The sequence below is a fragment of the Phyllobates terribilis genome, unplaced genomic scaffold (assembly GCF_046119375.1).
Source record: "Phyllobates terribilis strain yellow unplaced genomic scaffold, ASM4611937v1 Scaffold_1__5_contigs__length_1240528914, whole genome shotgun sequence".
NCBI classification, from domain to species: Eukaryota; Metazoa; Chordata; class Amphibia; order Anura; family Dendrobatidae; genus Phyllobates; species Phyllobates terribilis.
Window position 1 is genome coordinate 511,022,952 of NW_027362761.1, and position 17,616 is coordinate 511,040,567.

Below are 17,616 nucleotides of genomic sequence, written 5' to 3' on the forward strand. Positions count from 1 at the left end.
TAAAAAGCCACAGTACATTCCAGAGAGCGCACATGACCTGATATCATAAAAACTAGACTGTACTGATGTCATAAAAAGCCACAGTACAGTCTAGAGAGCGCACATGTCCTGATGTCATAAAAAGCCACAGTACAGTCTAGAGAGCGCACATGTCCTGATGTCATAAAAAGCCACAGTACAGTCTAAAGAGCGCACATGTCCTGATATCATAAAAAGCCAAAGTACAGTCTAGAGAGCGCACATGTCCTGATGTCATAAAAAGCCACAGTGCATTCTAGAGAGCACACATGACCTGATGTGGTAAAAAATACAGTACAGTCTAGAGAGCGCACATGTCCTGATGTCATAAAAAGCCACAGTACATTCCAGAGAGCGCACATGACCTGATATCATAAAAACTAGACTGTACTGATGTCATAAAAAGCCACAGTACAGTCTAGAGAGCGCACATGTCCTGATGTCATAAAAAGCCACAGTACAGTCTAGAGAGCGCACATGTCCTGATGTCATAAAAAGCCACAGTACAGTCTAAAGAGCGCACATGTCCTGATATCATAAAAAGCCAAAGTACAGTCTAGAGAGCGCACATGTCCTGATGTCATAAAAAGCCACAGTGCATTCTAGAGAGCACACATGACCTGATGTGGTAAAAATACAGTACAGTCTAGAGAGCGCACATGACTTGATGTGATAAAAAGCCACAGTACATTGTAGAGCGCACATGTCCTGATGTCATAAAAAGCCACAGTACATTCTGGAGAGCGCACATGACCTGATGTCATAAAAAGCCACAGTACATTCCAGAGAGCGCACATGACCTGATATCATAAAAACTAGACTGTACTGATGTCATAAAAAGCCACAGTACAGTCTAGAGAGCGCACATGTCCTGATGTCATAAAAAGCCACAGTACAGTCTAGAGAGCGCACATGTCCTGATGTCATAAAAAGCCACAGTACAGTCTAGAGAGCGCACATGACCTGATGTCATAAAAAGCCACAGTACATTCTGGAGAGCGCACATGACCTGATGTCATAAAAAGCCACAGTACAGTCTAGAGAGCGCACATGTCCTGATGTCATAAAAAGCCACAGTGCATTCTAGAGAGCACACATGACCTGATGTGGTAAAAAATACAGTACAGTCTAGAGAGCGCACATGTCCTGATGTCATAAAAAGCCACAGTACATTCTAGAGAGCGCACATGACCTGATGTCATAAAAAACCACAGTACATTCTAGAGAGCGCACATGTCCTGATGTCATAAAAAGCCACAGTACATTCTAGAGAGCGCACATGACCTGATGTCATAAAAAGCCACAGTACAGTCCAGAGAGCGCACATGTCCTGATGTCATAAAAAGCCACAGTACATTCTAGAGAGCGCACATGTCCTGATGTCATAAAAAGCCACAGTACATTCTAGAGAACGCACATGACCTGATGTCATAAAAAGCCACAGTACAGTCCAGAGACCGCACATGACCTGATGTCATAAAAAGCCACAGTACAGTCTAGAGAGCGCACATGTCCTGATGTCATAAAAAGCCACACTACAGTCTAGAGAGCGCACATGTCCTGATGTCATAAAAAGCCACAGTACATTCTAGAGAGCGCACATGTCCTGATGTCATAAAAAGCCACAGTACATTCTAGAGAGCGCACATGTCCTGATGTCATAAAAAGCCACAGTACAGTCTAGAGAGCGCACATGTCCTGATGTCATAAAAAGCCACAGTACATTCTAGAGAGCGCACATGTCCTGATGTCATAAAAAGCCACAGTACAGTTTAGAGAGCGCACATGTCCTGATGTCATAAAAAGCCACAGTACAGTCCAGAGAGCGCACATGTCCTGATGTCATAAAAAGCCACAGTACATTCTAGAGAGCGCACATGTCCTGATGTCATAAAAAGCCACAGTACAGTCCAGAGAGCGCACATGTCCTGATGTCATAAAAAGCCACAGTACAGTCCAGAGAGCGCACATGTCCGGATGTCATAAAAAGCCACAGTACAGTCTAGAGAGCGCACATGTCCGGATGTCATAAAAAGCCACAGTACAGTCCAGAGAGCGCACATGTCCTGATGTCATAAAAAGCCACAGTACAGTCTAGAGAGAACACATGACCTGATGTCATAAAAAGCCACAGTACAGTCTAGAGAGCGCACATGTCCTGATGTCATAAAAAGCCACAGTACAGTCTAGAGCGCACATGTCTTGATGTCATAAAAAGCCACAGTACAGTCTAGAGAGCGCACATGACCTGATGTCATAAAAAGCCACAGTACATTCTAGAGAGCGCACATGTCCTGATGTCATAAAAAGCCACAGTACATTCTAGAGAGCGCACATGTCCTGGTGTCATAAAAAGCCACAGTACAGTCTAGAGAGCGCACATGTCCTGATGTCATAAAAAGCCACAGTACATTCTAGAGAGCGCACATGTCCTGATGTCATAAAAAGCCACAGTACAGTCTAGAGAGCGCACATGTCCTGATGTCATAAAAAGCCACAGTACATTCTAGAGAGCGCACATGACCTGATGTCATAAAAAGCCACAGTACAGTCTAGAGAGCGCACATGTCCTGATGTCATAAAAAGCCACAGCACGGTCTAGAGAGCGCACATGTCCTGATGTCATAAAAAGCCACAGTACAGTCTAGAGAGCGCACATGTCCTGATGTCATAAAAAGCCACAGTAAGGTCTAGAGAGCGCACATGTCCTGATGTCATAAAAAGCCACAGTAAGGTCTAGAGAGCGCACATGTCCTGATGTCATAAAAAGCCACAGTACTTTCTAGAGAGCGCACATGTCCTGATGTCATAAAAAGCCACAGTACATTCTAGAGAGCGCACATGTCCTGATGTCATAAAAAGCCACAGTACATTCTAGAGAGAGCACATGTCCTGATGTCATAAAAAGCCACAGTACATTCTAGAGAGCGCACATGTCCTGATGTCATAAAAAGCCACAGTACATTCTAGAGAGCGCACATGACCTGATGTCATAAAAAGCCACAGTACATTCTAGAGAGCGCACATGTCCTGATGTCATAAAAAGCCACAGTACATTCTAGAGAGCACACATGTCCTGATGTCATCAAAAGCCACAGTACATTCTAGAGAGCGCACATGACCTGATGTCATCAAAAGCCACAGTTCAGTCTAGAGAGCGCACATGACTTGATGTGATAAAAAGCCACAGTACAGTCTAGAGAGCACAGATGATCTGATGTCTTAAAAAGCCACAGTACAGTCTAGAGCGCACATGACCTGATGTCATAAAAATCCACAGTACAGTCTAGAGAGCGCACATGTCCTGATGTCATAAAAAGCCACAGTACAGTCTAGAGAGCGCACATGTCCGGATGTCATAAAAAGCCACAGTACAGTCCAGAGAGCGCACATGTCCTGATGTCATAAAAAGCCACAGTACAGTCTAGAGAGAACACATGACCTGATGTCATAAAAAGCCACAGTACAGTCTAGAGAGCGCACATGTCCTGATGTCATAAAAAGCCACAGTACATTCTAGAGAGCGCACATGTCCTGATGTCATAAAAAGCCACAGTACATTCTAGAGAGCGCACATGTCCTGATGTCATAAAAAGCCACAGTACATTCTAGAGAGCGCACATGTCCTGATGTCATAAAAAGCCACAGTACAGTCTAGAGAGCGCACATGTCCTGATGTCATAAAAAGCCACAGTACATTCTAGAGAGCGCACATGTCCTGATGTCATAAAAAGCCACAGTACAGTTTAGAGAGCGCACATGTCCTGATGTCATAAAAAGCCACAGTACAGTCCAGAGAGCGCACATGTCCTGATGTCATAAAAAGCCACAGTACATTCTAGAGAGCGCACATGTCCTGATGTCATAAAAAGCCACAGTACAGTCCAGAGAGCGCACATGTCCTGATGTCATAAAAAGCCACAGTACAGTCCAGAGAGCGCACATGTCCGGATGTCATAAAAAGCCACAGTACAGTCTAGAGAGCGCACATGTCCGGATGTCATAAAAAGCCACAGTACAGTCCAGAGAGCGCACATGTCCTGATGTCATAAAAAGCCACAGTACAGTCTAGAGAGAACACATGACCTGATGTCATAAAAAGCCACAGTACAGTCTAGAGAGCGCACATGTCCTGATGTCATAAAAAGCCACAGTACAGTCTAGAGCGCACATGTCTTGATGTCATAAAAAGCCACAGTACAGTCTAGAGAGCGCACATGACCTGATGTCATAAAAAGCCACAGTACATTCTAGAGAGCGCACATGTCCTGATGTCATAAAAAGCCACAGTACATTCTAGAGAGCGCACATGTCCTGGTGTCATAAAAAGCCACAGTACAGTCTAGAGAGCGCACATGTCCTGATGTCATAAAAAGCCACAGTACATTCTAGAGAGCGCACATGTCCTGATGTCATAAAAAGCCACAGTACAGTCTAGAGAGCGCACATGTCCTGATGTCATAAAAAGCCACAGTACATTCTAGAGAGCGCACATGACCTGATGTCATAAAAAGCCACAGTACAGTCTAGAGAGCGCACATGTCCTGATGTCATAAAAAGCCACAGCACGGTCTAGAGAGCGCACATGTCCTGATGTCATAAAAAGCCACAGTACAGTCTAGAGAGCGCACATGTTCTGATGTCATAAAAAGCCACAGTAAGGTCTAGAGAGCGCACATGTCCTGATGTCATAAAAAGCCACAGTAAGGTCTAGAGAGCGCACATGTCCTGATGTCATAAAAAGCCACAGTACTTTCTAGAGAGCGCACATGTCCTGATGTCATAAAAAGCCACAGTACATTCTAGAGAGCGCACATGTCCTGATGTCATAAAAAGCCACAGTACATTCTAGAGAGAGCACATGTCCTGATGTCATAAAAAGCCACAGTACATTCTAGAGAGCGCACATGTCCTGATGTCATAAAAAGCCACAGTACATTCTAGAGAGCGCACATGACCTGATGTCATAAAAAGCCACAGTACATTCTAGAGAGCGCACATGTCCTGATGTCATAAAAAGCCACAGTACATTCTAGAGAGCGCACATGTCCTGATGTCATCAAAAGCCACAGTACATTCTAGAGAGCGCACATGACCTGATGTCATCAAAAGCCACAGTTCAGTCTAGAGAGCGCACATGACTTGATGTGATAAAAAGCCACAGTACAGTCTAGAGAGCATAGATGTTCTGATGTCTTAAAAAGCCACAGTACAGTCTAGAGCGCACATGACCTGATGTCATAAAAAGCCACAGTACAGTCTAGAGAGCGCACATGTCCGGATGTCATAAAAAGCCACAGTATAGTCCAGAGAGCGCACATGTCCTGATGTCATAAAAAGCCACAGTACAGTCTAGAGAGAACACATGACCTGATGTCATAAAAAGCCACAGTACAGTCTAGAGAGCGCACATGTCCTGATGTCATAAAAAGCCACAGTACAGTCTAGAGCGCACATGTCTTGATGTCATAAAAAGCCACAGTACAGTCTAGAGAGCGCACATGACCTGATGTCATAAAAAGCCACAGTACATTCTAGAGAGCGCACATGTCCTGATGTCATAAAAAGCCACAGTACATTCTAGAGAGCGCACATGTCCTGGTGTCATAAAAAGCCACAGTACATTCTAGAGAGCGCACATGACCTGATGTCATAAAAAGCCACAGTACAGTCTAGAGAGCGCACATGTCCTGATGTCATAAAAAGCCACAGCACGGTCTAGAGAGCGCACATGTCCTGATGTCATAAAAAGCCACAGTACAGTCTAGAGAGCGCACATGTCCTGATGTCATAAAAAGCCACAGTAAGGTCTAGAGAGCGCACATGTCCTGATGTCATAAAAAGCCACAGTACTTTCTAGAGAGTGCACATGTCCTGATTTCATAAAAAGCCACAGTACATTCTAGAGAGCGCACATGTCCTGATGTCATAAAAAGCCACAGTACATTCTAGAGAGCGCACATGACCTGATGTCATAAAAAGCCACAGTACATTCTAGAGAGCGCACATGTCCTGATGTCATAAAAAGCCACAGTACATTCTAGAGAGCGCACATGACCTGATGTCATAAAAAGCCACAGTAAGGTCTAGAGAGCGCACATGTCCTGATGTCATAAAAAGCCACAGTAAGGTCTAGAGAGCGCACATGTCCTGATGTCATAAAAAGCCACAGTAAGGTCTAGAGAGCGCACATGTCCTGATGTCATAAAAAGCCACAGTAAGGTCTAGAGAGCGCACATGTCCTGATGTCATAAAAAGCCACAGTACTTTCTAGAGAGCGCACATGTCCTGATGTCATAAAAAGCCACAGTACATTCTAGAGAGCGCACATGTCCTGATGTCATAAAAAGCCACAGTACATTCTAGAGAGAGCACATGTCCTGATGTCATAAAAAGCCACAGTACAGTTTAGAGAGCGCACATGTCCTGATGTCATAAAAAGCCACAGTACAGTCCAGAGAGCGCACATGTCCTGATGTCATAAAAAGCCACAGTACATTCTAGAGAGCGCACATGTCCTGATGTCATAAAAAGCCACAGTACAGTCCAGAGAGCGCACATGTCCTGATGTCATAAAAAGCCACAGTACAGTCCAGAGAGCGCACATGTCCGGATGTCATAAAAAGCCACAGTACAGTCTAGAGAGCGCACATGTCCGGATGTCATAAAAAGCCACAGTACAGTCCAGAGAGCGCACATGTCCTGATGTCATAAAAAGCCACAGTACAGTCTAGAGAGAACACATGACCTGATGTCATAAAAAGCCACAGTACAGTCTAGAGAGCGCACATGTCCTGATGTCATAAAAAGCCACAGTACAGTCTAGAGCGCACATGTCTTGATGTCATAAAAAGCCACAGTACAGTCTAGAGAGCGCACATGACCTGATGTCATAAAAAGCCACAGTACATTCTAGAGAGCGCACATGTCCTGATGTCATAAAAAGCCACAGTACATTCTAGAGAGCGCACATGTCCTGGTGTCATAAAAAGCCACAGTACAGTCTAGAGAGCGCACATGTCCTGATGTCATAAAAAGCCACAGTACATTCTAGAGAGCGCACATGTCCTGATGTCATAAAAAGCCACAGTACAGTCTAGAGAGCGCACATGTCCTGATGTCATAAAAAGCCACAGTACATTCTAGAGAGCGCACATGACCTGATGTCATAAAAAGCCACAGTACAGTCTAGAGAGCGCACATGTCCTGATGTCATAAAAAGCCACAGCACGGTCTAGAGAGCGCACATGTCCTGATGTCATAAAAAGCCACAGTACAGTCTAGAGAGCGCACATGTCCTGATGTCATAAAAAGCCACAGTAAGGTCTAGAGAGCGCACATGTCCTGATGTCATAAAAAGCCACAGTAAGGTCTAGAGAGCGCACATGTCCTGATGTCATAAAAAGCCACAGTACTTTCTAGAGAGCGCACATGTCCTGATGTCATAAAAAGCCACAGTACATTCTAGAGAGCGCACATGTCCTGATGTCATAAAAAGCCACAGTACATTCTAGAGAGAGCACATGTCCTGATGTCATAAAAAGCCACAGTACATTCTAGAGAGCGCACATGTCCTGATGTCATAAAAAGCCACAGTACATTCTAGAGAGCGCACATGACCTGATGTCATAAAAAGCCACAGTACATTCTAGAGAGCGCACATGTCCTGATGTCATAAAAAGCCACAGTACATTCTAGAGAGCGCACATGTCCTGATGTCATCAAAAGCCACAGTACATTCTAGAGAGCGCACATGACCTGATGTCATCAAAAGCCACAGTTCAGTCTAGAGAGCGCACATGACTTGATGTGATAAAAAGCCACAGTACAGTCTAGAGAGCACAGATGTTCTGATGTCTTAAAAAGCCACAGTACAGTCTAGAGCGCACATGACCTGATGTCATAAAAAGCCACAGTACAGTCTAGAGAGCGCACATGTCCGGATGTCATAAAAAGCCACAGTATAGTCCAGAGAGCGCACATGTCCTGATGTCATAAAAAGCCACAGTACAGTCTAGAGAGAACACATGACCTGATGTCATAAAAAGCCACAGTACAGTCTAGAGAGCGCACATGTCCTGATGTCATAAAAAGCCACAGTACAGTCTAGAGCGCACGTCTTGATGTCATAAAAAGCCACAGTACAGTCTAGAGAGCGCACATGACCTGATGTCATAAAAAGCCACAGTACATTCTAGAGAGCGCACATGTCCTGATGTCATAAAAAGCCACAGTACATTCTAGAGAGCGCACATGTCCTGGTGTCATAAAAAGCCACAGTACATTCTAGAGAGCGCACATGACCTGATGTCATAAAAAGCCACAGTACAGTCTAGAGAGCGCACATGTCCTGATGTCATAAAAAGCCACAGCACGGTCTAGAGAGCGCACATGTCCTGATGTCATAAAAAGCCACAGTACAGTCTAGAGAGCGCACATGTCCTGATGTCATAAAAAGCCACAGTAAGGTCTAGAGAGCGCACATGTCCTGATGTCATAAAAAGCCACAGTACTTTCTAGAGAGCGCACATGTCCTGATGTCATAAAAAGCCACAGTACATTCTAGAGAGCGCACATGTCCTGATGTCATAAAAAGCCACAGTACATTCTAGAGAGCGCACATGACCTGATGTCATAAAAAGCCACAGTACATTCTAGAGAGCGCACATGTCCTGATGTCATAAAAAGCCACAGTACATTCTAGAGAGCGCACATGACCTGATGTCATAAAAAGCCACAGTAAGGTCTAGAGAGCGCACATGTCCTGATGTCATAAAAAGCCACAGTACAGTCTAGAGAGCGCACATGTCCTGATGTCATAAAAAGCCACAGTAAGGTCTAGAGAGCGCACATGTCCTGATGTCATAAAAAGCCACAGTAAGGTCTAGAGAGCGCACATGTCCTGATGTCATAAAAAGCCACAGTACTTTCTAGAGAGCGCACATGTCCTGATGTCATAAAAAGCCACAGTACATTCTAGAGAGCGCACATGTCCTGATGTCATAAAAAGCCACAGTACATTCTAGAGAGAGCACATGTCCTGATGTCATAAAAAGCCACAGTACATTCTAGAGAGCGCACATGTCCTGATGTCATAAAAAGCCACAGTACATTCTAGAGAGCGCACATGACCTGATGTCATAAAAAGCCACAGTACATTCTAGAGAGCGCACATGTCCTGATGTCATAAAAAGCCACAGTACATTCTAGAGAGCGCACATGTCCTGATGTCATCAAAAGCCACAGTACATTCTAGAGAGCGCACATGACCTGATGTCATCAAAAGCCACAGTTCAGTCTAGAGAGCGCACATGACTTGATGTGATAAAAAGCCACAGTACAGTCTAGAGAGCACAGATGTTCTGATGTCTTAAAAAGCCACAGTACAGTCTAGAGCGCACATGACCTGATGTCATAAAAAGCCACAGTACAGTCTAGAGAGCGCACATGTCCGGATGTCATAAAAAGCCACAGTATAGTCCAGAGAGCGCACATGTCCTGATGTCATAAAAAGCCACAGTACAGTCTAGAGAGAACACATGACCTGATGTCATAAAAAGCCACAGTACAGTCTAGAGAGCGCACATGTCCTGATGTCATAAAAAGCCACAGTACAGTCTAGAGCGCACGTCTTGATGTCATAAAAAGCCACAGTACAGTCTAGAGAGCGCACATGACCTGATGTCATAAAAAGCCACAGTACATTCTAGAGAGCGCACATGTCCTGATGTCATAAAAAGCCACAGTACATTCTAGAGAGCGCACATGTCCTGGTGTCATAAAAAGCCACAGTACATTCTAGAGAGCGCACATGACCTGATGTCATAAAAAGCCACAGCACGGTCTAGAGAGCGCACATGTCCTGATGTCATAAAAAGCCACAGTACAGTCTAGAGAGCGCACATGTCCTGATGTCATAAAAAGCCACAGTAAGGTCTAGAGAGCGCACATGTCCTGATGTCATAAAAAGCCACATTAAGGTCTAGAGAGCGCACATGTCCTGGTGTCATAAAAAGCCACAGTACATTCTAGAGAGCGCACATGTCCTGATGTCATCAAAAGCCACAGTACATTCTAGAGAGCGCACATGACCTGATGTCATCAAAAGCCACAGTTCAGTCTAGAGAGCGCACATGACTTGATGTGATAAAAAGCCACAGTACAGTCTAGAGAGCACAGATGTTCTGATGTCTTAAAAAGCCACAGTACAGTCTAGAGCGCACATGACCTGATGTCATAAAAAGCCACAGTACAGTCTAGAGAGCGCACATGTCCGGATGTCATAAAAAGCCACAGTATAGTCCAGAGAGCGCACATGTCCTGATGTCATAAAAAGCCACAGTACAGTCTAGAGAGAACACATGACCTGATGTCATAAAAAGCCACAGTACAGTCTAGAGAGCGCACATGTCCTGATGTCATAAAAAGCCACAGTACAGTCTAGAGCGCACGTCTTGATGTCATAAAAAGCCACAGTACAGTCTAGAGAGCGCACATGACCTGATGTCATAAAAAGCCACAGTACATTCTAGAGAGCGCACATGTCCTGATGTCATAAAAAGCCACAGTACATTCTAGAGAGCGCACATGTCCTGGTGTCATAAAAAGCCACAGTACATTCTAGAGAGCGCACATGACCTGATGTCATAAAAAGCCACAGTACAGTCTAGAGAGCGCACATGTCCTGATGTCATAAAAAGCCACAGCACGGTCTAGAGAGCGCACATGTCCTGATGTCATAAAAAGCCACAGTACAGTCTAGAGAGCGCACATGTCCTGATGTCATAAAAAGCCACAGTAAGGTCTAGAGAGCGCACATGTCCTGATGTCATAAAAAGCCACAGTACTTTCTAGAGAGCGCACATGTCCTGATGTCATAAAAAGCCACAGTACATTCTAGAGAGCGCACATGTCCTGATGTCATAAAAAGCCACAGTACATTCTAGAGAGCGCACATGACCTGATGTCATAAAAAGCCACAGTACATTCTAGAGAGCGCACATGTCCTGATGTCATAAAAAGCCACAGTACATTCTAGAGAGCGCACATGTCCTGATGTCATAAAAAGCCACAGTACATTCTAGAGAGCGCACATGACCTGATGTCATAAAAAGCCACAGTACATTCTAGAGAGCGCACATGACCTGATGTCATCAAAAGCCACAGTTCAGTCTAGAAAGCGCACATGACTTGATGTGATAAAAAGCCACAGTACAGTCTAGAGAGCACAGATGTTCTGATGTCTTAAAAAGCCACAGTACTGTCTAGAGCGCACATGACCTGATGTCATAAAAAGCCACAGTACAGTCTAGAGAGCGCACATGTCCTGATGTCATAAAAAGCCACAGTACAGTCCAGAGAGCGCACATGTCCTGATGTCATAAAAAGCCACAGTACAGTCTAGAGAGCGCACATGTCCTGATGTCATAAAAAGCCACAGTACAGTCTAGAGAGCGCACATGTCCTGATGTCATAAAAAGCCACAGTACAGTCTAGAGAGCGCACATGTCCTGATGTCATAAAAAGCCACAGTAAGGTCTAGAGAGCGCACATGTCCTGATGTCATAAAAAGCCACAGTACTTTCTAGAGAGCGCACATGTCCTGATGTCATAAAAAGCCACAGTACATTCTAGAGAGCGCACATGTCCTGATGTCATAAAAAGCCACAGTACATTCTAGAGAGCGCACATGACCTGATGTCATAAAAAGCCACAGTACATTCTAGAGAGCGCACATGTCCTGATGTCATAAAAAGCCACAGTACATTCTAGAGAGCGCACATGACCTGATGTCATAAAAAGCCACAGTAAGGTCTAGAGAGCGCACATGTCCTGATGTCATAAAAAGCCACAGTACAGTCTAGAGAGCGCACATGTCCTGATGTCATAAAAAGCCACAGTAAGGTCTAGAGAGCGCACATGTCCTGATGTCATAAAAAGCCACAGTAAGGTCTAGAGAGCGCACATGTCCTGATGTCATAAAAAGCCACAGTACTTTCTAGAGAGCGCACATGTCCTGATGTCATAAAAAGCCACAGTACATTCTAGAGAGCGCACATGTCCTGATGTCATAAAAAGCCACAGTACATTCTAGAGAGCGCACATGTCCTGATGTCATCAAAAGCCACAGTACATTCTAGAGAGCGCACATGACCTGATGTCATCAAAAGCCACAGTTCAGTCTAGAGAGCGCACATGACTTGATGTGATAAAAAGCCACAGTACAGTCTAGAGAGCACAGATGTTCTGATGTCTTAAAAAGCCACAGTACAGTCTAGAGCGCACATGACCTGATGTCATAAAAAGCCACAGTACAGTCTAGAGAGCGCACATGTCCGGATGTCATAAAAAGCCACAGTATAGTCCAGAGAGCGCACATGTCCTGATGTCATAAAAAGCCACAGTACAGTCTAGAGAGAACACATGACCTGATGTCATAAAAAGCCACAGTACAGTCTAGAGAGCGCACATGTCCTGATGTCATAAAAAGCCACAGTACAGTCTAGAGCGCACGTCTTGATGTCATAAAAAGCCACAGTACAGTCTAGAGAGCGCACATGACCTGATGTCATAAAAAGCCACAGTACATTCTAGAGAGCGCACATGTCCTGATGTCATAAAAAGCCACAGTACATTCTAGAGAGCGCACATGTCCTGGTGTCATAAAAAGCCACAGTACATTCTAGAGAGCGCACATGACCTGATGTCATAAAAAGCCACAGCACGGTCTAGAGAGCGCACATGTCCTGATGTCATAAAAAGCCACAGTACAGTCTAGAGAGCGCACATGTCCTGATGTCATAAAAAGCCACAGTAAGGTCTAGAGAGCGCACATGTCCTGATGTCATAAAAAGCCACAGTAAGGTCTAGAGAGCGCACATGTCCTGGTGTCATAAAAAGCCACAGTACATTCTAGAGAGCGCACATGTCCTGATGTCATCAAAAGCCACAGTACATTCTAGAGAGCGCACATGACCTGATGTCATCAAAAGCCACAGTTCAGTCTAGAGAGCGCACATGACTTGATGTGATAAAAAGCCACAGTACAGTCTAGAGAGCACAGATGTTCTGATGTCTTAAAAAGCCACAGTACAGTCTAGAGCGCACATGACCTGATGTCATAAAAAGCCACAGTACAGTCTAGAGAGCGCACATGTCCGGATGTCATAAAAAGCCACAGTATAGTCCAGAGAGCGCACATGTCCTGATGTCATAAAAAGCCACAGTACAGTCTAGAGAGAACACATGACCTGATGTCATAAAAAGCCACAGTACAGTCTAGAGAGCGCACATGTCCTGATGTCATAAAAAGCCACAGTACAGTCTAGAGCGCACGTCTTGATGTCATAAAAAGCCACAGTACAGTCTAGAGAGCGCACATGACCTGATGTCATAAAAAGCCACAGTACATTCTAGAGAGCGCACATGTCCTGATGTCATAAAAAGCCACAGTACATTCTAGAGAGCGCACATGTCCTGGTGTCATAAAAAGCCACAGTACATTCTAGAGAGCGCACATGACCTGATGTCATAAAAAGCCACAGTACAGTCTAGAGAGCGCACATGTCCTGATGTCATAAAAAGCCACAGCACGGTCTAGAGAGCGCACATGTCCTGATGTCATAAAAAGCCACAGTACAGTCTAGAGAGCGCACATGTCCTGATGTCATAAAAAGCCACAGTAAGGTCTAGAGAGCGCACATGTCCTGATGTCATAAAAAGCCACAGTACTTTCTAGAGAGCGCACATGTCCTGATGTCATAAAAAGCCACAGTACATTCTAGAGAGCGCACATGTCCTGATGTCATAAAAAGCCACAGTACATTCTAGAGAGCGCACATGACCTGATGTCATAAAAAGCCACAGTACATTCTAGAGAGCGCACATGTCCTGATGTCATAAAAAGCCACAGTACATTCTAGAGAGCGCACATGTCCTGATGTCATAAAAAGCCACAGTACATTCTAGAGAGCGCACATGACCTGATGTCATAAAAAGCCACAGTACATTCTAGAGAGCGCACATGACCTGATGTCATCAAAAGCCACAGTTCAGTCTAGAAAGCGCACATGACTTGATGTGATAAAAAGCCACAGTACAGTCTAGAGAGCGCACATGACTTGATGTGATAAAAAGCCACAGTACATTCTAGAGAGCGCACATGACTTGATGTGATAAAAAGCCACAGTACAGTCTAGAGAGCACAGATGTTCTGATGTCTTAAAAAGCCACAGTACTGTCTAGAGCGCACATGACCTGATGTCATAAAAAGCCACAGTACAGTCTAGAGAGCGCACATGTCCTGATGTCATAAAAAGCCACAGTACAGTCCAGAGAGCGCACATGTCCTGATGTCATAAAAAGCCACAGTACAGTCTAGAGAGCGCACATGTCCTGATGTCATAAAAAACCACAGTACAGTCTAGAGAGCGCACATGTCCTGATGTCATTTGCTAAGTTCTAGAGAACAGACATGAAAACAAGTACAAATTGAGGCTATAGTTGTTCCCTGTGTATTTATGTGAAGGCTACAGAACTACAGTGGAGATGTTACCAAACACAGGAGAGGGAAGCTTTCTCTGAACAGAGAGGCGTAGACAGCCATCTGAAGTGTGAATTATGTGACAACAGGAAAAAGGGAATTGCTAGTGGTAATTGCAGCTCTCCCACTCCATATTGCAGCCTATTATATTTGCAATGTAATTGAGATGAAGCGCAGACCATGAACTGGGGAACATCAAAGAGGAAGGTATTTCTTGCGGTGTGTGCGCCTCCTCCATCCTCTTCAAGCCGTGGGTCATTTTATATCAAATTGAATGTTAAAAACATATTTCTAAAGGCAACGGCAGGTGCCGGCGACAAAGACTTTACTCCGCACTTCAGCTAAAGTGGACTAAGTGACGATCGGAAAAAGGAATTAACGCGGCGACAAAGCAGCAGTTTTAACGAATACAGATCAATCATGACTTGAATGCAGATCAAGCGACGCCATCGGCGTGAAGACTGAAGCCGCCTTGATAGGATCTGCTGACGTCTTACCACTTTAGTGAATAATATGATGACCTTTTCCAGCCTCTCCCTGCATGAATGTTCGGCTCCGACACCTCGGCCTAAAACAATAAAATGACAATTGATAAAAAAATAAATAAATAAAAAATTATCTTTTTGCCTGGAGAATGATAATGTGTTATTCACCAAATCAAGAAAAGTGAATAATTCAAAATAAAACCTTATAGATCAGTCTCCTACAAACCCTTCTCTCATGTGGACTAGGTACCTAGACATTGTTAGATAAGCAGCGTAAAACTTCATTTTTGAGCATCTTTAGAAGTCGGCATTCCGCCATTCCTCTACTATTCCTCCTGGAAATGTAAGAATAAACGGACAACACAGTCACAATGACCCTTAAAAATACGGTCCCAACACAGTCAGCACAGACAGGCCAGCATCAGACTGTGTAGGGACGTGGCACGTTAGCATCTCCTGTGCTTCCCACTTACTCTGGAACGCACTACCCCAACTGGGCAAAGTTTTCCACATTCAAAACCTTCAAAAACAACATAAAAAAAACATCTTTTTAGGAAACTTTACACAGCTGTCACCAACACACTGCTATATGAGCAGCTTCTACCCTCACCTACCGTCTTCTGCCTTCTCTATCACTGTACAAGTCAATCACTCATAGGGAATCTGTCACGAGTGTTTGCTACCTCATCAGAGAGCAGCATGATGGAAGGGGCAGAGACCTTTATTCCAGTGATGTGTCCCTTACTGGTCTGCTTGCTGCAGTATTGCGAAAATCACTACTTTCTCAGATGCAGATCTAGCAGTTCTCTGAATGCTGGGCTCTGCATAACCCTGCCTCCACCACTGATTTGCAGCTTTCTGCCTATGCACAGTGTACACAGAAAGCTGCCAATCAGTGGTGGTGGAGAGCTCATGAATATGGAGGACTACATGGCAGCAAGTTTATTAGTCCTCTAGTCATAATCTCCAGCTGATAAAAACAGTAATTTTATCAAAAGTACAGCAAGCAGCCCAGTATGGGACACAGAGCTGGAATCAGGGTCTCTCTCTCTACATTATGCTGCTCTCAGATTAGGTGGAAAATATAGGAGAGATGCTTTTTAAGCTCCCTATACATATTAGACAGCTGTCAAATAAAAAATCGTTCAGCCAACTCTCCATACACAGGAATGTTCGATCCAGCTGAGCGCTCCTGTTCTCTAACAGAGACCCCCGCAGTAAGGCTCCTCTGGCAGCGACTTATCTCCCTGCCACTAAAATTCAACTGTTAAATCCTTCTTTCCACTGACATCATATTCCAGGTGAGAGTTGGGAAACCCCCATACACATTAGGTGGCCGGACAATCCTGACAAAATCAGTGGGTTTGCCCGGCTCATCTAATGTGAATGGGGGCCTTTAGCTGTGTTTATTTGTACATGCTTTTAACAATGTATTTTGCACTTTTTTAAACCCTGGAATTACCCTCTTGAAAATCATAAATTTCAAAGCAGACTAATAGGAGAAAAGCATATGGCAAAATTTAAGGAAAAGAAGCTCTAGTGTTATTTGATGGGGAAAGTATTTTCTAGAAAAGACTTATCAGGAGAGCCGACCGATACACTGCAGATATCACAGACAGGCGCATCCTCCTCTCATTACATGATCGCCGCTTACACAAGTGTTTACGGGTTTGCCTGCACGGAGGGCTTATGTGAATCACAGGAGTGGGGGCTTCAGAGCTTCTTATAATATATAAGGTACTTTAGTGTAATTTATAGATTCTCTGAAACAACAAATATGTTTCTAACTAGATGGTGGCCCGATTCTAATGCATCGGGTATTCTAGAATAGGTATGCGGCCGACCGGGTGCAATCAGAAGAACTGTGTTTAAATTTGGCGCCAAAATCGCTGATTGGTCGCGTTCGGCAACCGCGACCAATCAGCAAAGCGGTGTTTAAATTTGGCGGCAATATCGATGATTGGTCGCGGGCGGCGGCCGCGACCAATCAGCGATCCGTGTTAGTGAGGACTGGAGAGCGTGTTTAAATTTGGCACCAAAATGGCTGATTAGTCGCGACCAATCAGCAGAGCGGTGTTTAAATTTGGCGCCAATACTGCTGACTGGCCCCCGACCGCGACCAATCAGCAGAGCGATGTTTAAATTTAGCGCCAAAATCGCTGATTGGTCGCCGGCCGCGACCAAACAGCAGAGCGTTGTTTAAATTTGGCGCCAAAATCGCTGATTGGTCGCGGCGGCGACCAATCAGCAAAGAGGTGTTTACATTTGGCGACAATAGTGCTGATTGGTCGCGGCCGGTGGTTGCGACCAATCAGCAGAGTGAGGTTTAAATTTGGCGCCAATACTGCTGCTTGGTCACGGCCGACAACCGCGACCAATCAGCAGAGCGGTGTTTAAATTTGGCGCCAATCTCGCTGATTGTTCGTTGCTGGCGGCCGCGACCAATCAGCAGAGCAGGGTTTAAATTTGGCACCAATAATGCTGATGGGTCGCGGTCGGCGACCGCGACCAATCAGCAGAGCGGGGTTTACATTTGGCCCCAATGCTGCTGACTGGTCACGGTCGCCGGCC

At 44.8% G+C, this 17,616-nt stretch overlaps 1 protein-coding gene across 1 annotated transcript in view; it reads right to left on the minus strand.

The window, feature by feature from the left end:
* Positions 1 to 17,616, minus strand: part of IPO11 (importin 11) — a 590,907-nt gene that overhangs the window by 432,502 nt on the left and 140,789 nt on the right. The window contains exon 8 of the mRNA XM_073680251.1: positions 15,058 to 15,128. Coding sequence (XP_073536352.1) covers positions 15,058 to 15,128 — 71 coding nt within the window. The remainder of the gene's footprint in view (positions 1 to 15,057; positions 15,129 to 17,616) is intronic.